Genomic DNA, 23,526 nt, shown 5'->3' with positions numbered 1-23,526 from the left:
GCAAAAATGTAAATTGTTGTTGTTTCATAAACATTTTTCAGATGCTTTTTTTTTTATAAAAAAAAAAACCTCCTATATAGGTATTAGATCTTTTACATGAAAGCCCCATATCCAGAAAGATCTGAATTAGGGGAAGGCCATTTCCCAAAAAGTAAAATTTAAGCAAATACTTTAGATTATTAAAAAAAACATATCTGTGATAATAAAACAGTAGCTTGTATTTGATGGTAACTAAGCTACATGAAACCAAATTATTGACAAAACAATCCTATTGGGTTTATTTCATGTTAAAATGTGTTTTATTAGACAATATCTGACAAACCCTATTAAGGGAATCCCTTATTCAGAAATCATTATTCAAAAACCCCTAGGTCCCAAATATTCTAGATAATATATCCTCTACCTGTACACTGAAAACATAAGGGCTCTTTTATTAGCAGCCCTGCTAAAATCCTACAGGAACGACAACTTTTAATTTGTTACAGTATAATGGATATATACACGATTTGTAGTACTGAGCTTCAGAGATATTTCATGCCACAGCAGACCAGTTTTGCTGCCTCTCTGCCCTTTTACTCGCCTGCACTGCTAGATAAACTTTCACTCTATACTAGCACATCTCTGATTAAAAAGTGTTCCTTAGTAAAAGAGGTAACATATTCCCACCCCATATTTATTTTAGTTTCTACACTTTACATTGAGGTTTCAGCAATAAAGATGAACCCAGATGACAGATCAATTCATGGTGTGTTTTCCATTATTATATCTGTGGATTGTTGGAATGTACGAGGAATTAGCTACAGGAATTAGCTACTGCAATCTAACTTCACAATCTGACAATAGCACTTATTTGTACAACTCACTCATCTAATTTTGCAAAAATGTAAGTTTCAGTATGATTATTATTTATTCTTTAGCTAAAGCAATTAATATGTACATTAAGCAACACTTATTAACAATAAGTAATATGTACTTTATGTAAACCGTAATATTTTTATTTTTATTGTACTTATTGCAGCCATGGTAGGGGATACCTTATCCCGAAAGTTCAGAATTATGGTAAGGCCATCTCCCATAGAGTCCACTTTAAACAAATAATTCAAATTTTTGAAAATGATTTACCTTTTGTCTGTAATAATAAAAAGTACCATGATGATAAAAAGTACCATAAACAAGCTACATTAATCAATATAGGTGGCAATACAATCCTTTTGGGTTAATTTAATATTTAAATGATTTTTAGCAGATTTAAGAGAAGGTGATCCAGATTATAGAAATATCCCATATCTGGAAAACCCTACATTTCCCCATTTCAGGTAACAGTTTCTATAACTGTATTAAGTGCATGATAAAACACCTCTACTTGAAATACTTTTTAACAATAGAGTTGGTATATGAGGATATAACAATAACAGCTAATTGACAAATCTGTGTGTTAGACAGTAATGGGATTAATGCTAATTTCTAAGGCTTTTTAGCACATTTAACTCGCCCCCTTTCATCGTTTTACCATCCACTGAAAAAAAAAGGAAGCAGTATGGATAGACTTTGTATTTGACACACATCCCCCACTGCTGCATTTGCTGGGTTTCCAGAGAGAAACCAAATTTAAGCATGCCAAAATTAGCACCCCTGGTCATCATGACAGGTGTAACATTACATAAAGTGCACCACCCTTTTTCCAGTCCCTTACTGTGGGACAGCCAATAGGATTGTATGATCAAATGATGGTGGAGGGCTGTCAGCAGATCTGGGGTATATAAGGCAAAACCACCATGTGTGCACTTCTGAGCAGTTCGTGCATCCCCAGCCTTACCTCGGGTGTAGGGATTGCATAGAAAAACAAAACTACACACAACCAACTACTGTGTAGTTTTGTTTTCTAGGCAAGAGGCTCGACCATTTACACACTGGAATTGTCTAACATCGGTCTTTGGGATAAGGACGTCGTTTCCAAAACTTTGGGCTCAGCCCCAACCTTTTTAGGCACTCTGAAGATATCAGGTCAGTAAAAATATGCCATTTTTATTTTTACTTGTCAGTAATAGAAGTTTTAAGTCTAAGTTAGAAACCAACAAGAAAATTCTAGTACGCCTATTGTATAAGTAAAATATACACACGTATATAAAATTCATTATATTTTATATGATATATTATATTATATAAATCCATACGACAGGTAATACTTATATTTGTGTATTGTGCAATACATATAAAAAAGAGAGTCAAAAGTATTCACTGCATTCTCAGTAAATAAGATTTATTGAGGTATATATAGATATACATATATACATTCTATGTAGGTCAGTGTGTATGTAGAGATAGGATACACACACATATATATATATATATATATATATATATATATATATATATATATATATATATATATAATATTGTACATAGAAAAAGTAAGGCACAAATTTGATATTGGAAAAATATGAATGTAATTATTTGTGCATAGAATCTGTGGAACTTGTAATTCTAAATAAGCCTGGAACATTTATGAAGAAGTTTTTTTTTCTCTGACATAAATTTATCCCCTGATCTCCTATTACTCAGAGGCAGGAGAGAGCCAAGAATAGGTCTGATGGCATGCATGCGCTATCAGCTGGTCACTCATGTCTTTTTAAGGGAATCATCTACCCCCCTATCAATATCACCCCAGCAGGGAGCACTTGTCTCTGTCAATCACAGTCCTCCCTGCTAAGAATAGAACATGCCCTTTTGTGATCTCTGCTAATTCTCACTGGGCAAAGCAATATTTAAAAGAACCAAATAATTTATTTTCTTCTTTTTCAAATAAAGCATGCAAAAGTAATATAATAAATATTATTTTTCTTATAAGCCAAATTGTTTAGAATTCAGAATTATCTTGAAAGTAATGTGAAATGAATATATTAGCATTCCTTTTTCTTTAAATGTCTAGCAGTTTAAACCTTTACAACATTTCAGTGTAATACAATTCAATCCAGTAGTTTTAGGAAAGTTGTTTGTCATTTTTACTGGTTAAGAGAATATATCTATGAGCCTTACTGAAGTCAATGAGGGGCAAATTAGCACGTAAATCCAGTGTACGAGTATCCAATTGGTTCACACAAGGCTTATTCAGTATACAGTAGTAATTAGTAGTAGTTACACTTGCTGTTAAATTAACATTACCCTGCAACTCAATTAACGCTGTTCTAATGTGCTGAACAAATGGTTTTTAATTGCACTGAAGTCCCCACCTGTCCTCTCCATATGACCTGTCACTCAATGGTTGCAGTCAGTTGCTTTTGTCTTGTCTTTGGGTATAACTTTAAAACAGATTATTTTTATCAACACAGTTTATTCTATGTCAGTCAAGACGGGTCATGAGTTTTTAGTACAGGCATGTCACCAGTTGGGTGGGGGCATGTGACCCTCTCTCACCTTGTTTGAAAGCCATTTCTATACATTTATACTTAATATCCCCGCAGCCATTTTAACTGTTCTAAATACCTCTTTATTAATGGGGAGTGGGCAGTCCCATCTTATATAGCAATGCCTGATTTACAATTTTTATATAACATTGGGGTTATAGTCAGTAGACATCCATTTTCATTTTAAATGCAGGCATTAAATATATTCTTTTATCCATATAATAAAATCTTTGAACAATTACATGTATTTGCAGCATATAAATGCTATAACCTTCCTTTAAATTAGCTTGTGTGTGGTTCCTAAGAATCACTGGAGTGTTACACATTTTACATAGCCTGCTTTGTCATTTGAGTTTGACATCATAATTAATGTTCCAATAACTCTATAGAGACATACAAAATTTCTAATCTCCTCTTACAATAGCAAGGAAAGAGTTTCAGGCATTTTGATTACAGATGCAGATTATTCCATGGCAATATGAACAAGTAGAAAAGCAGGCAACAAGTAGAGCGCATGGGAAGGGCGTTGCCTTTGCCGCATTGGAGTGCCATGTGCTTTAGTAGGGAATGCAAAGCAACTGCCAGAGATTAAGGGCCTTTTGATAACTACAGTTTTCTCTGAGAAGATTTTCAAACTACATAGGGTGCAATTGTTTTATGATTTAGAAATACGAGTTAGTGTGCATTTGCTCTGAACATTTAATAGCAATTGCATTTACAAACAACTTGAAACACATTGAAAGTGTTTAATGAATGTATATTGGAAAGATGCTTGCCACTCAGAAATTATATATATATTTATATAGTGAATAAAATACTCCCTCTTGTAAATTATAAGGATATTATAAGTTACCGAGGAGTTTCATGACCATATAAAAACACAAGGCCGAAGGAACTGGGAGGTAACTTCTAATATCCTCATATTTTGCAACAGGGGTACTTTATTTATAATAATACACAAGTTTCAGTGAGTCATACTCTCTGTTTATAACTGATGATATCAGTACTCATAATTTATAAAGTTATAATTTACAAAATATTAGGTTTACAGACCCAAGGTTTCCATCTAAGGAAAAGTGCCATATACAACATACTAGAAAAATACTAAAAAATCTTACAAATATATCTTTCTAGCCCCCAGGCATTTGATACTAGATTTGAAGAATGAATGTACTAATATAGCCCACCCAACTCAACAGGAAAGCTTAGGAGCAATATCCCTGTATCATAGTTAAAATAAAGATTTCAGAACATAGGGCTTAAAGTAATAGTATTTCACCATTCTCTATTTTCTTTTCTTCTAGAGTGCCTATAAAGATGGCTACACAAGCACCAACGTTTATACAGCCGATACAAAGTGTTGTGGTACTGGAGGGTAGTACCGCAACCTTTGAGGCTCAGATCAGCGGTAAGATCATGACTTTTTTTTAATATATATATATAAGTGTGTGATAGAACAAAGGGCATTGTTTATTTTATTTTTTATTGCTTCTATTTCACAAGCTGAGAATTGTAGTCCATGCTTCTTCTGGCAAATAGTAAAGCAGATACATGAGGGTTATGGTGACGACAAGCCAGTAATAGTAATTACATGTTCAATAGTTTATTGTAGTTCTCATGATATCACCCTGATCCTAACCTATACAACTCAACGTGTGCTTGTGACAGGGTTCTGTGAGGTTATGGATTCCCAGAGCACTTCTTCACAATGTATTTCTTACTAACTTCTATTCAGAGCATCTGTAATTTCCTGTAGTCTTCATTTATTCAGATTTCATAATTCTGACTTTTGTTAAGTGCTTCTAATATGCTGGTGATTTATAAATAATAGATGATGATGATGTTAACTGCAATACTGTCAAAGGAAAAATAAGCATGCTCTGCTTTAATAGTCTGTATAGTCCGAATGCATATAGCATTTATAGGTAAAGCTGTCATAAACAGACCCACCCCCTATCCTAGCTGAATGGGAAAATACACAAATTTCTAGGTGCATGTGCCAATCAGATCAAAGAGCTGTAAACCCCTAGACTAAGTTCCCCCAAAGCTGCCATCCTGGGCGCTATGTTATGTTATATCTTTCGTTTAAAGATTGGATTGGGAGTTTGCCCATCTGTTTTATCTGTCAATGATCTAAATGGTGGGCATGTGAATTCATTCCCATCCTGACTGCTTGATGATATGATGTGTATTTTAGGGGCACCTGATCATTGTCTTGCAAGTTTTATATTATGTTATCTTTATATAAATCTTAATTTATATATATGGACATAGATTGTTGCCCATATGCTGCACAAAAATCTTGTTTATCTTGATAAATGCAGTTAATAATGGATGCTATCTGCCATACTGTGTGCCCTATTTATGCAGAATGAAGTATCTCTTGCAGGAAACACTGCCCCCTATTGCCCCATTTCTTTACAAAACCCTCTGTATTTAAAGAATACCTCAGATATGTCAGTCTTGATAAAATTGACCCAAAAAGATAATCAATTAAAACATGTACTTCCCCCCCACCCCACAATGTACAATAAAGCGAGTTAAGGAGGTGATTTATGAATTTTTTGGATCACATTTTACTTTGATTCAATTATATGGAGGCAAAACGCAATCTTACATATTAATTAATCAGTCCCTAAATGTTATGGGCTGTTTAATGATTTTGCTATGTTGTCTGTTTTTTTTCTTCTCATCAATCTGTACATACATAGAGGTTCAGCTCCAACTAAACATGAAAAACATTTTCATAGGGTAGTCCTGAAATTACACAAAAACACTTCTAACATGTAAAGTCTTTATGGTGATCTTGTTTGGCATTATCTGTTGGGCTATGAAAGTAATAAGGAGTTTGAAATGATGTGCAACTCATCTTCTGCCATTGCTGTACCAGTTCATCTAAAAAAGCATGGTGGGAATTGTAGTTCTACAATACAATATGTTAGGAGCCAAATAATTTAAATCTTTAGGATTCTGTCTGTGACACTGGCCAGGTCCTGTCCAGCTGAAAGGATCAGATTATGTCAGGAGTGAATGTGCTCTGCTATTTTGGGAAAACTGATCCTCTATTAAGCTGTGCTGTGGGCAGCTGCTTCTCTATAAAAGGCCTGACATGCTGAAAGGAGACTCCCACTTTTCATGTCTCTCAAAGCCCCATAAGCTGTGCCATCAATCATGAGATTTGAAAATCAGCTGTCCTTTCTTTTTAGGTAGAAATCTACTTAGCCCACAGATTGTGTCAGTAGACCAAGAGATAAAAAGAGACACTTTACTGCAACATAGTTATGTTCTAGATCAAGCCATTTTGTATATAAGGGTAATGGCACAGGGGAGCATTTCCAGGCTACCATCCCTAGACAAGCAGTGGCATTAGAGCTTAATAGGCATTTTGCAAATATATTTATTGGGGGTTCCAAGTTTTTGATACTTAAAGTTCCCAAAGCCAAATCTGTCAAACAAATCATTTACATACTTATAAACTGTGCTTAGTGATGTTATCAGTTCTAATATGTATTGGCTGTTGTAATCTCTGCATGAATACTTGTGTTTATAATATTGTATTTAAAAAAGAATGTGCCCCATGTAAAATATAGGAACAGTTATATTCCATGTGATATTCATCTGTCTAGCGGAATCCTGCTGGTTTAAAAAAGTGTACACTGTTAATGAAACATTAGTCTGAGCAATATCTCTTGTGTGTATATATATATATATATATATATATATATATATATATATATATATATATATATATATATATATATATATATATATATATATATATATATATATATATATATATATATATATATAGCTGCCCCTTTGCATGGAAATGTAGATAAAAGTAGAAAATAAGCCAGCACCATGGGTCTTTATGTGGAAAAAAATATATGTATTAATTACATGGTATGTATAACCGTTGTTTCCGTCCCATTTGGAACCTTTTTTTAAGGTACAAATACATACAAATCAAACATTTCAATAGCCTCCCTGACATCACATGACCGTGTCTGTGACATCATGTGTAAATTTAACTCTTATATGGCTGGAAAACAGCTAAAGTGCAAATATGTCTAAAAAGTTTTAATAAATAGTCTTAGTTCAATAACTTAGTGAACAGTAGTGATAATAATATAGTTAAAACATTCTTTTCAATTATGTTAAAATCAAGCTAAGCCATACATAGTTTAACCCCTTACAGATATTTTAGACCAAAAGTGCTTCAATTTAACTTGTATCAATGCAAATGCCTTTACTTATCTGCATAAAGTTATGGGTTAACCATCAACTTTCCAATTTTATACTTAAAGGTTCACAAAATCACTTGTGCATTGCAATTTACATACAAGAAAAATGGTAGTACTATAAATCAAGATACTGTTACAGAAATATTTTTAAAGGAAAAACATCATCTCAGTATTTCGATTTATTTTAGAAAATTCTGCATTTCTATGTGTCTGTGATGTTCATATTACATTTACATTTTTGTGATAGTTCCCCTTTAAGGCTTAGTATTTACATTATGGAAAGTTCCAGGTCCCAAGCATTCTGTAAAATCGATCCCATAGTTTTGTATGCATGCTTGAAAAGCAAATCTTACATTAAGAAATATTTACAATTATTTGGTTATAATGGTTTGCAGGAGAATATGTGCTGTATTTACAAGTAAAGTCAGTAAGAAGTGATAGCATAGTTTTTTTTCTATTTACTATAATCAAATAGTTTGCTTTTAAATCAGTGACCAGTCAATGAAATCAGCTAATTGGTTGCTATAGTTGCTTTGCTATATACCCCCCTTAATTAAATTATGGGCTGCAAAAGAATCTTATAGGCCAATTTCACTAAAAAGTCAATTTGTAGTATGCTGGGATATTACAAGGCTTTGATTAATGTTTTGTTCTACAAATCTCCAGTATTAAAGGAATTGTTCAGTATAAAAATAAAAACTAGGTAAATAGATAGGCTGTGCAAAATAAAAAAATGTTTTTAATATAGCTAGTTAACAAAAAAACAATGTATAAAGGCTGGAGTGACTGGATGTCTAACATAATAGCCAGAACACTACTTCCTGCTTTTCAGCTCTCTTGGTTTACACTGACTGGTTACCTTGGTTAAAAGGCAGTAACCAATCAGAGACTTGAGGGGGGGCACATGGGTCATATCTGTTGCATTTGAATCTGAGATGTGGCCCCCCTTCAAGTTGCTGACTAACTCAGAGTTATAGAGCTGAAAAGAAGGAAGTTGTTTTCTGTTCTGTTAGACATCCAGTCACTCCAGTCTTTATACATCAGGGGGCAAATTTACGTATGGTCGAATATCGAGGGTTAATTAACCCTTGATATTCGACTGCCGAATTGAAATCCTTTGACTTTGAATATCGAAGTCGAAGGATTTACCGCAAATAGTTCGATCGAACGATTAGATCCTTCGAATCGTTCGATTCGAAGGATTTTAATCTATCGATCCAGTTGTGTTCTGGCTATTATGTTAGACATCCTGTCACTCCAGCCTTTATACATTATTTTCCTGCAAACCATTATAACCAAATAATTGTAAATATTTCTTAATGTAAGATTTGCTTTTCAAGCATGCATACAAAACTATGGGATCGATTTTACAGAATGCTTGGGACCTAGAACTACTAAGCCTTAAAGGGGAACTATCACAAAAATGTAAATGTAATATGAACATCACCGCATAGAAAAGCAGAACTTTCTAAACACAATCAGTTAAAAATTCAATACCATTGAAAAATAATCAAGATACCCTTCAGTATCTTCAGCAATCTGTCTCTCTATATGCAGGAGTTAGATTTTGATTGACAGTTAGGTCAGAGATATTGGTTTTTCAATTCACTTGTTTTTAGATTGTTCCCCAGAAATAAAGACTATTTTCATTTTCTTTCGATTATTTATTTTTTACTGTTTTTCCAAAATCTAAGTTTACAGTTGAATGTTCCTATGTCTGGTGTTACAGTCTGGCAGCTCAGTAATTCAGGTGCAGACTCTAATCTGTTACAATTTTGCAACATTTAGGGGCAGATGTATCAATGATCGAATTTCGAGGGGTTAAATCCCTCCAAATTTAACTGGGGAATAGAATCGAATAGGCAATTCGGGCGAATTTACGCGCTGGCGAATAGTCGAATTGGCGAATATTCGCAGGGCGAAAAGGCGCCCGATCGAATATTCGCTCGAAGGATTTTCGTTAGATCGAATGCCTTTTTATTCGATCAAAAACTTGGAAAACAAGTCTATGGGACTTTCCCATAGGCTTTTAAAGCAATTCGGTAGGTTTTAGGTGCCGAAGTAGGCAGTCAAAGTATTTTTAAAAGAGACAGTACTTCGATTATCGAATGGGCGAATATTCGCAGCGTTTTTGCGCTCGATCCAGTACTTCGACTATCGAATGGCGAATAGTCGCAGCGTTTTTGCGCTCGATCTATTCGAATCATTCTACTCAGGCGAATTTACGCCAATACGATAGTCGAGGAGCACAAAAAAACACTCGAAATTCGAAGTTTTTTAATTCGAATCCTTCACTCGAGCTTGATGAATCGGCCCCTTAGTTGATACATTTCTCAGCATTTAAATACAAGAAAAACGGTAGTACTATAAATCGAAATACTGAGATGATGTTTTTCCTTTAAAAATGTTTCTGTAACATTATTTTGATTTATAGTACTACCATTTTCTTGTATGTAAATTGCAATGCACAAGTGATTTTGTAAACCTTTAAGTATATAATTGGAATGTTGATGATTAACCCATAACTTTTATGGGGACCTTCTCCATAGGCTAACATAGACTTTGGTAGGTTTTAGGTGGCGAACTAGGGGGTCGAAGTTTTTTTTAAAGAGACAGTACTTCGACCATCGAGTGGTCGAATAGTCGAACGATTTTTAGTTTGAAACGTTCGATTCAAAGTCGAAGTCGTAGTCGATGGTCGAAGTAGCCAAAAAAAACATTCCCAATTCAAAGCTTTTTTTATTTTATTCCTTCACTCGAACTAAGTAAATGGGCCCCTACATTTTTGGCTAACTAACTATATTAGAAACATTTTTTATTTTGTTACACATGAATAGCTAGACTGTATTTCATTTTTTTTGTTGTTTTTTTTTTGTTTTAGGATATCCAGTTCCTGAGGTGAGCTGGTTCAGAGATGGCCAGGTTATTTCCCCTGCAACACTGCCCGGTGTGCAGATCACGTTTAGCGATGGCCGCGCTAAACTTGTGATCCCCACCGCAACAGCAGCACACAGTGGGAAATACTCCTTAAGAGCCGCCAATGGAGCAGGACAAGCAACAAGTACCGCTGAATTACTCATAACAGGTATACCTGCAGGGGGGGTATATGGTATTTAAGGTCTAGTTGCAATGCAGGCAGCTGCTAGAAACTTTTCATACCTTTAACACAAACCCATTGTTCAGTCTTTGCTTTATGTCCCTTTATTTTTACTTTGTAGCTGAAACAGCACCACCAAATTTTACACAAAGACTACAAACGACGACAGTAAAACAAGGCAGTCAAGTTCGACTTGACGTCCGAGTCAGTGGAATCCCTACACCTGTGGTGAAGTTCTACAGGGAGGGAGCTGAAATCCGTAGCTCCCAAGATTTTCTGATCATCCAAGATGGAGACCTCTACAGTTTGATTATTGCAGAAGCTTACCCTGAAGATTCTGGAACCTATTCAGTAAATGCAACTAATAATGTCGGACGTGCTACTTCTACAGCTGAACTTACAGTTCAAGGTATGCATTTCATTTTGTAAGACTTTATACCTTCTTGCATCAGGCTTCCATAAGATTTACAGCAGCCATAACACAGGCTTACTATTTCTCTTATCTGATCAAATGAGGGGCCATACATGCCTTGGCCACAATTCTAGTGTCCCACTCAGTGAACCAATGACCCTTGCAATAGCAAACAAGTCTTTAACTCAGTTCAGAGCTGCGTATTTTGGGCTTCTTTGTTAGAAAGAAAAAGTGCAGTTCTCACGTTTATAAAATAGATAAGGAATAGGTTCTTTCCGAGATATTAGCTTTGTTACAGAATTTGCATGTGCAGAATGGTCATTGTTCACAGGTGTAAAAAATCTTAAACCAGTGTTTCGTAGGCATTTAAAGTGCTGTGTAAGAGAGGTGAGAAGCATGGCAGCAGACATTCATATGCAAACTGAGTTTAGTGTTTAAAATCTCTATAGTCTGTCAGTAAACAAATAATAAAGATATTCTTCTTTACCCAATGATTCCTCTATTATAGGATATTTATAATACCTAGTATTTACATTGTGAGTTTTAATACAATAACATTCAAAATATGTTTTTGGAAGCTCACTGTCTGAATATAATTCATGTGTTCCCTGTATGTTTCTTTCTATGAATTAGCTGAAGAAGAAATACCTGCTAAAAAGACTAAAACCATTGTTTCAACTGCTCAGATTTCCCAAACAAGACAAGCACGTTTCGAAAAGGTACTTTTTTGTTTTCAAATTGCTTTCAAGGGTTATAAAAACATATGCCTCTTACACTTCATATGCAGTAGGAAATGTGTTCTAGATATTATATTTCATTTTCCTAAAAATACTGAAAATATTTCTGTGGGACATTATCCTTCAATTTGAACTGTGTCCAAATACTACCTGGAATTAGTACAGCATTGTAAATTATTACCTTTTTTTTCAGTCAAACAAACCTTTATTTATAAAATGGTTATGGACAATGTTTCAATTTGCACAGGGAAGCTCTCTTCCTGTCACCAGCCAACTTCCTTCCTATACACATATATACACCCTGTATATGACCCAGGAAATGATTTGACCATCACTATAGCTATAATCTGCTTGCAGCTAATGTCTGACTTGTGACCCTATATATATGTCTTTGAACTGTAATCCCCATAATGTTATTTGATGTACAACTCTGCTTTTCAGAGAATACTTTAGAGGCCATGCCCTGTTACACATAGCCCATTCTGCCTAATGCTGCTGTTCCTGAGGTAATATGGTGCATTTTAGGCCTTTTCAGTGGTGGCAGTAAAATGTATTTGGGTACAAATTACAGAGAGCAGGAGACTGGGCTGTTACTATGTGATCTCTCTTTTCTATTAATATGGCTTGTATTTAGAAGAGTGACACTATTATATGTGAACATTTCAGCAGCTTTTTTCTTATTCTGTTCCCTGAATTCATGTATTTTTTATTACAGAGCGTAGAGGCCCATTATGAAGCCAAATCCAGCACCACAGTTGAGATGGTTATTGACAGTACTATTGGAGTGCAGCTGCCTCATAAAGCTCCTCCCAGAATTCCTCCAAAGTCCACATCCAAGTCTCCTACACCATCAGTGATCTCTTCCAAGGTTCAGATGGTGAGACAGCAGTCTCCCTCCCCTGTGAGGCAATCACCTTCTCCAGTCAGACCAGTTAGAGCCCCTATACCTTCACCTGTCAGGTAAGACTTTTACAACTGTTTTGTATTTTGTATTGTTTTGCTATGATTACAGTACTCTATCCCTGTTATTCTGGGAGCAAGGGGTAACTGACCTTTCAGTTATTGGTTACATTTCCATGTAAAATGTATAAAATGAGTGATTTTATATGTTTGAACACAAAACATTTAGACATTGTTTTGGTATGGGTAATTTCTTTGCTTTCATACAGGTTCATAGTCTCCATGTGCTAAATTTAATGTAGAACAACACCACCACCTTCTGGTCATAGCCCAGATTACACATCTCAATATTTCATTGTACAGGTATGGGACCTGTTATCCAGAATGCTCGGGACCTGGGGCTTTCCGAATAACGGATCTTTCCGTAATATGGATCTTCATACCTTACGTTTTCCTAGAAAATCATGTGAACATTTAAAAACCCAATAAGCTGGTTTTGCTCCCAATAAGGATTAATTATATCTTAGTTGGGATCAAGTACAAAGTACTGTTGTATTATTACACAGAAAAAGCAAATAAGTTTTAAATATTCATATTATTTAATTATAATGGAGTTTATGGGAGACTGCCTTTCTGTAATTCTAATCTTTCTGTATAGCAGGTTTCCAGATAACAGATCCCATACCTGAATAGGCTATGTATCATTTACATATTATGATTTATGAACTTGGTCTTCTTTTTTATTCTATTTGGATCTAGTTACCTCCATTGCAGGGTGCAGTTAACCTTACAGTTAGGGAATGCATCAAATAACTGGTAGACTGGAAGATGAATAGAATTGGGTGCTAACAGAAAATAATATACAAAGTATATCAGTAAAAATAAAAGTCTAGACTCATGATAAATCTACTTTTAAGGCATAAAACACTTTAAAAGTGCAAGCTGCCTTTTATATTACTTGCAGGGTATGGTGACAGCTGCAAAAATGTTCCATATATTGTACTGTTTGCATAAATGTAATGCTTGTATGGGATCTATCTTTCCAAACAAGTGAATGTTTTTTTTTAAAACATGTTTATTAGATCAGTGTCTCCGGCTGGAAGACCGTCCACATCTCCCATCAGATCGGTGAAATCTCCCCACCCTGCAAGGTCTACACCAACAGCTGTAGGTCAAGATGTTCTTCCACCATGGAAACAAGAGGTCTTCATATCGAAAAGTGACACACATATCAAGACAGAACAGAGATTTGAAGCAAGGGAGCAGGTTGATGTGACTGGCTTCATTGGAGCAGAGGTAAGAGAGCCATTTGATCTATAGACATCCTGCAAAAGAAGTGTCCCTAAGATGTTGCAATGTAGAACAGCATGTTAGAAATTTCTAACATGGAAATGTTATGTCTATGTGCAGAGTAATGTTCTTCATTTTCCATGTACATTGTTTGCAGTGTTCAAGCAAAGGTTCCTCCATGTTTGTTTTTATATGTGAAACATATTTTAATATGACAAATCTAGGTCCACGACACAGGGAAAACAGCAGCTGTTGCTACTGTAGTTGCTGCTGTTGACCTGGCCAGAGTGAGAGAACCTGTGCCAAGTGCCAAGGAACTGACTGCTAAAAGAACGGCAATGGCTGCCGTACAAATACAGCCTGTACCTGAGCAGGTAGAAATCAAAGCACAGCTGCAATTTCATTCACAATCTCATACAAACATGGCAGGGGCAGGCTGGTAGATATTTCACAGGGGAAGGGGGCAAGTTAAATTTTTGCTCTGATGGCAGACATTGAATTTATCCTTCTGTTGTACTTGGAGAAAGCAATGCCTGCTTCTTCCTGCAAAAAAATCCAGCCAGAGGCTTGAAGATGATGGAGATTCAGTCTAAATACAATTCAAAACTACAGATTGTTGCTGGAAAGATCTAAATCTTCAGATCGTTATTGTCTGTACTACATGTTCACTTTTGTTTGTTGGTGTCATCTTTAATAAAGGAACAGACGTTATTGCACCATCCAAACAAAATCAGTGTAAAATTGTCCCTAATGGAGTAATGCTCTGAAACATGACCCTTTTGGGGCACAGGTAGTGCTCCATTGCAGGACAGCCAATAAGGTCTTACCAAGTCTGTTGGTATAAGCCCAACCCACAAAAACCAGCCTGCCCCATTAACTAGTGCTTGCTTTATGCTTCACTACCATTGACCTTGCTTCACCGTCACAGTCAAATTAACTCATTTCTCCACGCTCCCAACTTATCCACTTATCCATTTTAATACATTTTTCCCCAAAGTTCTCTAATGCAAACTTTCCTCAGAAAAAAAGAACTAAAAAAAGTTTTAATACACTGAAATTTTTGATTCTTTTTATGTGTCATCATTCATCCTTTGCTAAGATAAACATACTTTTCTGTAAACATCAGATAAGGAAAGAAGCTCATAAAACCACTGTAGGCACTGTTGCTGTGTCTATTGAAAAAGGCAGACAAGAGACCGTATCAAGAACTGTAGAGGGGATTGCCAAAAAACAAGAACAGATACGCACAGTTCAAGAACAGGTGAACTGAAATGCTGCAGATGTGAAAATAACACATATAACCCCTTGCTTATCGCCAATGAAATTCTCTTATTATAGCTTGATAAAATCATAGCATATGCCAACTAACTAAAAGCTTGTGACCTGTACCAGTGGCTATTATAAAACATCTTTTGATTTGCTATATAAACTGTAAGTTTTATAAAGTTTACTCTATGATTGAATACCGTAAATACAATTATGGCACATTTAGTCTGAAGAGCCACTGCCATTGGCCACCAGTGACAAATGCTTACACTCAACTTTTGTTGTCTGCTCTGTTTGTCTGCGTAATTTTTTTGATGTTTTTGGCAAGGTAAATATTTATATGTATTTTAATGACTGGACAGGTAAACAGTGATAATGAGAAATTATTAGCAGTCGCAACAGTCTTAGCTGCTGTGCAGCAGGCTAGAAGTCGGACTCTAAGCACAGATTCACCCATGGATATGGAAGAGGTACCTGTGGCACAATCACATGGGGGTCACAGCATTCCTCACCCAACACTTCTTGTATTCGTCTCTTTCTCACATGATTTCAGTTCTCACTCACATCTTTTTTTGGTGACTTTATATAATTTAGCACCTTTAAAAACACGGAAATTGTGTACGGAAATTGAGGCCTAACTATAAAGTGAAAATTGTGATATTCTCACAATAAAACGGCCAACATCTTTGCGTATGTATTTGTATATAGTACATGTTAATGTATGCACGATCTATTTTGTCAAGAAAAAAAATAACGTAACCCCCTTTAGGAGTCATGGCAGCGATTTGTATATTTAACAAAAGAGCTGAAATATATATACCCCTTTATAGACACTTATCTTCCCTATCCAAATCATATACTTGTTTTTATGTGATGCATGACTTATGTTTTTGTTTATTTTCTGCGTCAATGTGTCATTTATTTGTGGTGTGTTTTGTATGAATTTTATAAATGTCATCTTTAGATTGGTGGTGGAAAAAAGGCGGGAGCTGTGGCTACAGTTGTCGCTGCAGTTGATCTAGCACGTGTTAGACAGCCAGGACACACTGAAGAAGGCTATGCTGAAGAGACTCTGCACTATGAATATAAAGAGCAGGTTTCAGCTAGAAAAACAGTTGAATTCTCACCTGAACGTCAGGTGGTTACTCAGCCAGTTAAAGCTCCAGAATTTCATGTTCCTACTGTCCCAAAAATGGTTCCTGCTGATCAAATACCATCACCTGTCCCACAGGTTAGGCACTAAAATTTCTGTCCATTAATTATCCTTATTTTACAACTGAACATGAAGTAATACAACTGAATCAAATTGTATTGGTTCATGTAGATTAAAAGAACTCCAGAACCACCAACTATACCGTCAGCCCCTCTGGAATCAATTCATCCACCTACACCTGTTCCACATTTTACAGTCTCTAAAGTTACTGTTCCCAAACCAGACCACATATATGAGGTAAGAGCTGAGTGGTCTGAATGTCAGGTCCCCTCTAAGCCACTGAAATCTACATTAAAATTGTGGTTTTGTGGCCCCCACTAAACTGTCAACACATTTTTGTCACAAATATCCATAAAATATTTATTTTAACAAGTTTAAGTAAATCTTTTTAAAAATTGTTCTTTTTTTAAAGGACTAGTAACACCAAAAACTATTAATTTAACTTGGCCTATTTGATTTGATCTAGAAGAAGACAAAAACCCATACTTTTTGAACTGCATTTGCAATTACTTAATGGAGATTTAGAGCACTCATATTGATGATGTGCTTCCAATAGCCCTGCCAAAAGAAAGCCCTGCCAAAATAATTTTAAAAATATTATTATTTTTTGACATTATGCAGCATTTTAGAAAATAAAAACTGTTATTGTATTTAAGAAATTGTTATTTCCTGGTGTTACTGACCCTTTAATTCAACATTGCAATTCATTGTTTATGAGTTCCATGAAAATGGATATTTGTCACAATCTGCCTAACTTAATATATTTAGTTAAATAAAACTCCACCCACAATGTATTAATCTAATAATGGAAATTTACTTATTTTTAAATGTTGCAGTTGATTTACTGCATACTAAAAATCTCATCATTAACAGACATATTTTGACTTCAGCAATAATATTCTAATAACGCAAAAATAAAACTCCATTTCATTCTTCCTCTTTCGCAGATAACACAATTCTTTGCTCTGTGTCTCTTTTCACGCCTCTAAAGCTTTTTCACCAATCCTTCCTATTATGTGTGATTAGAGCATGACCCCATGCTCTTTCAAAATCATATTGGTTTTAAAGATGCACTGTTTGTTTCTTTAGAAAAGGTTAACGGATGTCACAAGAAGATTTTTCTGGAAATTTTAAATCTTAAAATATTGGTTAGCAATTCTTCCTAGTCTTAATAGTTGCTGTAGCTATACGATCAACCACACATCGCAGAATTCAGTTTTCAATGTTATTTGAAACAGTCAAAAACTGTAATTTTGCTGGAAAGATTGACAGGGCTTCCAACACAACTTCTTGGAATTCTGCGTCATGTCCGAAAGCAAATATAGGTTGGGATAAAAGTATAGCGCATCTTTAAAATGCTGAGACAAATGTCAGTATGGTAACTCCTTCTCTCTTGGATTGGTTAGGTTTCAATTGCAGGATCTGCAATTGCTACACTTGAAAAAGAGTTAACGACATCTACTCAAAAGATCACTAAGCCGGTGAAGGCTCCTCAGTTAAAGCCAGCCGAACAGAGAATGGTGGCAGAAAAGGTGGTCACCCAAACTTTGCCAGAGAAAAAGGAGGCTTATAAAAGTCGCGTTGAAATTGAAAAGACACGTGATATAGGTGTAAGCATTACAGGCGCTGTAGCACTCGACAAGAGATATCAGTACGAATATGAGGTTGGTTATCAAGTGGATCTTATTAAACTATTCTCACTTGTACAAAAAAATCAAGAAGAAATACAGCGGCTAATAGACCTCTTCTTACACACCAAATCCTTTTCCTTACCGACCCTGCTTCTTACCATAGGTTCAAAGGCATTGATATTTATTTCTTTGCTGTCTTATGCTTCTAATGGCACCAAAAGCCGAGGCAATCTTCTTTATCCGCATGAAGTTGATTAAACAAATATTTTGAGTTAATAGTATCTAATACTGAGTTGTTTTTTTAGGCTGAAGAAGCAGCCAGGGTTCCAGAGCCAGCAGAGGTTCCTGTTTCTCCCCCAACCTTAGTTTCAGTAAGTAATAACATTAATACCTTTTCCTTAATCATATAAAGTTGCTTAAAAAAAAACAAAAAACAAAAAAAACATGTTTAAACATAGGAATACTTACACTACATAAAATATCCAGGATTTGTTATCTGGACAGCCATAAAGTGGTATAGGCAGTGTAAGCTGTTATAACCAAATCCCTCAAAACAAATGTTTTGTGTTGAACATGGGGACACACATGTTTCTGTTGAACTGGGCCCCAATTAAAAAGATGGCTTATGATGGTTGCCCAGTTTACAGTTTGTCTTGTATTTAGAATGTAATATAATAATCCAGATAAGAGTTAATTTGGCATTTACACAGTTAAAACACCTTAAAATTGAAATGACCATTAACTGTTGGTGTCTTGAGGCTGAATCAAATATTACCCTAAAAAGCACATTATTTTAAAGCTCATGAGTCATTTAAAAATGGAGGCCCTTGAGTTTATAGATTGGTTGCACACTTATTATTGAGAAGCAAGGCTCTTTCCCTTTAACAGTGCTTCAAAGAATTTCCCCTTAAGTCATATACTTTTTTTGTAAAAAACATTTTTCTAAACCACAAATATTTGTGTCCCCCATCTACACAGGGCTTGAAAAACATTACCGTATATGAAGGAGAGTCTGTCACTTTGGAGTGCACAATTGCTGGTTATCCATCCCCAACTGTGGTATGGTATCGAGAAGATTACCGAATTGAAAATTCAATTGATTTCCAAATTACCATTGAACAAGAGATTGTCCGTCTTGTAATTCGTGAAGCCTTTGCAGAAGATAGTGGACGATTTACTTGCACTGCTTCCAATGAAGCTGGAACAGTCAGTACATCTTGCTACCTCCTCGTACAAGGTAGACCAAAAAAGTTTTTTTCAAATATATATATATTTATAACCTTATCTCTCTCTCTCTCTCTCTCTCTCTCTCTCTCTCTCTCTCTCTCTCCTCCTGTAAAATTTAATTAACATATAACTGTACCTTTTTTAACCAATCCTGTTTTTTTACAGTTTCAGAAGAGTATGAAGCCAAAGAAGTAATTTCTGAAAAAATTACGGAAGATAAAATGTAATTGCTTTTTAATTATTGTTTTCTGTGCTTTTTGCTTTTGATAATTATTATATATGAGTGTGCATGTGTATCCCTTGGGTTACATGACATTACATTAAAACTTGTGTGAATATTTTATGTCATATTTATATTACATTTGGGCGATTATTTACTATTATCCGAATTTATTAAAAAAAACTACAACCTAACTCCCATGCCAGATTTTAGCTCAAATTTATTTGGATCGCAGAAAAACTCAATAAAATTGAGCGAAAACCAGAATTGCTTGCATTTTTCGGGCTTTCTCCCCGAAATTGCTCAAACTTTTCGAGTTTTTACTTGATAAACCCAGCGCAGACCACGAAAATTTCAAATTGGGATAGGTGCCTCTCTCATTGATTTATGCAGAACCTCGAAAGGTCTGAGATGGCAGATTTTCAGATTCAGGCTTTTTGCAGCATCGGGGCATAATAAATCTCAAATGATTCAAGTTTTTTTCCCTCTAAAAATTTTCCAGTAAAAAACTCGAAAGATTTTAACATTTGGATTGTAATAAATATTATTTATAAGATTATGTCATTCTTCTATAGTGTGGGATTAATAGTGTGTGATTAAAACTACCTTTCTAATAAAATATCTTAAACAGTAGTAAAATCTCATCACTTATACTTAGCTCTGATGGCTATTTGTCTATATCTTTGTTGTATTAGATATACTGAAGAAACACAGAAAATGGAAGTTGAGACACCTGCTCCGGCTGAGACTGGAGAAGGGATTGCTCCTTTCTTTATCAGAAAACCAACAATGCAGAAGTTGGTTGAGGGAGGAAAAGTAGTTTTTGACTGTCAAATTGGAGGAAACCCAAAGCCACATATTTACTGGAAAAAGGCTGGTGTTCCCCTAAATACTGGATACAGGTACGTATTAACACTTGGTTACTTTATCTCTTCTTGCTTAATCCCTTAATTAGTTCCTTTTAACATTTAGGGAATTTACAGTCTTTGTAATAAAATATCTTTTTCAATTCATTTATAATATTTAACATAATATAAATTTCCATTTTATTACAGATACAAAGTAACATATAACAAGGAATCTGGAGATTGCAAGCTCGAGATTTCTATGACTTTTGCTGATGATGCTGGCGAATACACTATTGTTATTCGTAATAAATATGGAGAGACTTCTGAAACAGTTACTCTCTCGGAAGAAGGTAAAACAATACATAATGACTTCTAAAATTAAAGCTAATTGCAAAATGTGAGAGAATATGGGGGAAAATCTTACATGTGTTTTTTTTTTTATATTTGCAACAGTGGAATATGATTCATCCATGAAGATGCATGAAGAACCAACTGCATTTGTGCCAGAGCCCAGTGTTGCTGAAGTTGCACCAGCTATCTCTGAATATGATAAGGAGTATGAAAGAGAACAAGCGCTTATAAGGAAGAAAATGGCTAAAGATGCATCTTTTGTTCAAACAACTATACACGTTGAGGTAAATTGAATTTCATTTGTAAGCTGCGTTTACTTGCTTAGAGGCCACTTCTAAAGTGCACATTTCCATAAAACCTTATTTGTGGTCTTCAAGGAACCATCATGACATTTGTTGTTAGTTGTGATTTATTGCATAACAATTGCAGGCAATTGCAGAATGAAATGTGCATATTGTTTAAACATCACAATATATGTCTTAAAAGTGTTTTTCTGTTTGTTCATCTTGAGATGGATTTCTGCACCATAAAAGAGTAATTTATTATAACATTTCCCACACAATAGTGTAGAGAAATTTATCTTTGTAAACTGTACAATTTTTGAGAACATAAAAAAGTTGCGCTCTGTGTTATGTCTGACCTGAATTTGCCTTCCTATTATTTATTAATATACAACTACTTTCATGATTTTTAGGAATATCAGCTTACTTCATTTGAGGAGAAACTTATCAAGGAGATTGAATACAGAATAATTAAAACAAGCTTAGAAGAACTTCTTGAAGAAGATGGAGAAGAAATGATTGTTGATGTGACAGAATCTGAGACCATTGTTTCAGGATTTGATATCCGACTGAAGAGTTACCAGATCTTTGAAGGGATGGGTGTTACCTTCCATTGCAAAATGTCTGGTTACCCAGTACCAAAGGTATTTTATCAAAATCATCAGATAAGAAAACCACTGAAAAAACAGAAAATATTACAATTTTGCAATTGTGTGTGTGTGTGTGTGGGGGGGGATTATGATTTGCACATATGTAAATTCACAAATGGGTAAATCACAGTTGCATAAAGTCACAGAATAATCATTGGAAACATTTTGAACCATATTTTTCATGCATTTTCAGACAACAACACAAATAAAAAATGTTCAGCTTGCTTGAATGCCATTGACTTCCATGGTATCTTGACAGGTTGTAGGTGGCATCATTTTACATTTTTACTTTTAGCAATAGGTGTTTGGTAAATTGAGGGTGTGTCATGATTTTGCATGAAGTCACAGCCATAATAACCTTTTAATTAATTCTGCTACACTGTTTTAGAAAGAGAGGTAAAACAAATTATCAATTGTACAGTATGCGATAATCCATTATCTATTGGCTATCCACCCATTGGCTATCATTTCAATGTATCACTGAAAATTATATGAAGTCGTACATATTTAGAAAAAATGCATTTAGTGATTTAAAATGGTCCGTGCTTTCATTTTAATATTTCCAAAACCTCATATATTTTTTTAAATGACATGAAGATCGACAAAGATGAAGGGTAGAAATGGGACACCTTATGTTTTGAGCTGCTGTACTAGCCTAAGACCAACACAGCCCTTTAGCAGTAAAAATCTGTGCCTTCAAAAATGCATCTGTAGCTCCCTATCTTCTGTTCTGCTTTTTTACAGTATACGCTCTGGACTGCTGTCATTTACCGTAGTTTAGGGGTAAACTCACACTAGAGAGTATATATGTATTATAAAATTAATGATACAAGGCTGTTTAGTAGCTATTTCCTATCAATATTACATAATATTATAGAAACAAGTTAATTCTGTTTCATAATTTATTAATAACCACGCCTATATCACCAGATGTTACGTAACTTTCTGCTTATATCTTGATTTCTATCGTCCTTTAACTGTAACATCTAAGCAGTCAAAATAGGGCCTAATAAGATCAGAAGATGGGGAGTGACTGTGCATAGCTTTAATGGCAAGGATCAGTACTGTTATAGGGCTAGTGAACCTCTGGGCTGGAGAAGTCTTAGGATTTAGTTCTCTAATAAGTGATCACACCAGTATTTTACTTTTAAACCATGCTTTGTTTTGTTGTTTTTTTCCTCTTGTTCCCTCCTTCCTTGAAACTGAAAAGCAAAGACTATTAAAAAAAGGAATCAAGGCAAAAGAACAGTTTAATATATTTTAAAATGAAAAGCCACTGCTCTGGTTGTATATCAAATGCATTTATTTTTTAGAAAGCTGTTAAACTAAACTATAAATATTTGTTTTTTTAAATTATCTTTCAGATTGCATGGTACAAGGATGGTAAACGCATAAAGCAGGGAGAGCGACACCAGATGGAGCGCCTACAAGATGGGAGAGCTAGTCTGCGCATCTCTGTTTTGTCAACTGAGGATGAAGGAATTTATACTGCACTTGCCAGTAATGTAAAAGGAAATGCCATTTGCTCAGCAAAACTTTATGTTGAACCCGTTGCACCAACTGGAGTACCTGCCTACATACCTGCCCCAGAAGCAGTTAAAAGAATAAGGTATCCTATTTATATTATATTTTTATAGCCTCCATGTTCTATGTGTATTTGTAAATACATTTTTTTTTATTTTCTTTTTTGTCATATAGAATTTAAAATAACCCCCTAAGAAATACAAAATAGTAACAAAAATAACTTTTTGTTTG

General features: G+C 34.9%; 1 protein-coding gene across 3 annotated transcripts in view; it reads left to right on the top strand.

The window, feature by feature from the left end:
• The first annotated feature begins 1,777 nt into the window (after positions 1 to 1,777).
• Positions 1,778 to 23,526, top strand: part of LOC108701391 (titin) — a 234,891-nt gene continuing 213,142 nt past the window's right edge. For 2 of the 3 annotated variants that reach the window (XM_041576221.1, XM_041576220.1), the window contains exons 1-20: positions 1,779 to 2,004; positions 4,709 to 4,812; positions 10,530 to 10,733; positions 10,867 to 11,154; positions 11,791 to 11,876; positions 12,610 to 12,854; positions 13,877 to 14,090; positions 14,309 to 14,458; positions 15,211 to 15,345; positions 16,315 to 16,581; positions 16,675 to 16,800; positions 17,970 to 18,227; positions 18,500 to 18,565; positions 19,173 to 19,431; positions 19,587 to 19,644; positions 20,337 to 20,543; positions 20,697 to 20,839; positions 20,943 to 21,124; positions 21,535 to 21,765; positions 23,136 to 23,380. In XM_041576221.1, the coding sequence (XP_041432155.1) occupies positions 4,722 to 4,812; positions 10,530 to 10,733; positions 10,867 to 11,154; positions 11,791 to 11,876; positions 12,610 to 12,854; positions 13,877 to 14,090; positions 14,309 to 14,458; positions 15,211 to 15,345; positions 16,315 to 16,581; positions 16,675 to 16,800; positions 17,970 to 18,227; positions 18,500 to 18,565; positions 19,173 to 19,431; positions 19,587 to 19,644; positions 20,337 to 20,543; positions 20,697 to 20,839; positions 20,943 to 21,124; positions 21,535 to 21,765; positions 23,136 to 23,380 (3,455 nt within the window). In that variant the 5' untranslated portion in view covers positions 1,779 to 2,004; positions 4,709 to 4,721. Of the gene's footprint in view, positions 2,005 to 4,708; positions 4,813 to 10,529; positions 10,734 to 10,866; positions 11,155 to 11,790; positions 11,877 to 12,609; positions 12,855 to 13,876; positions 14,091 to 14,308; positions 14,459 to 15,210; positions 15,346 to 16,314; positions 16,582 to 16,674; positions 16,801 to 17,969; positions 18,228 to 18,499; positions 18,566 to 19,172; positions 19,432 to 19,586; positions 19,645 to 20,336; positions 20,544 to 20,696; positions 20,840 to 20,942; positions 21,125 to 21,534; positions 21,766 to 23,135; positions 23,381 to 23,526 lie in introns of all 3 variants that reach the window. The other variant, XM_041576219.1, reaches the window with a different exon arrangement.

The sequence above is a fragment of the Xenopus laevis genome, chromosome 9_10L (assembly GCF_017654675.1).
Source record: "Xenopus laevis strain J_2021 chromosome 9_10L, Xenopus_laevis_v10.1, whole genome shotgun sequence".
In the NCBI taxonomy this organism is placed as follows: Eukaryota; Metazoa; Chordata; class Amphibia; order Anura; family Pipidae; genus Xenopus; species Xenopus laevis.
Note: the sequence above shows the minus strand (reverse complement) of the source record. Positions and strands in the feature narration are given on the sequence as shown.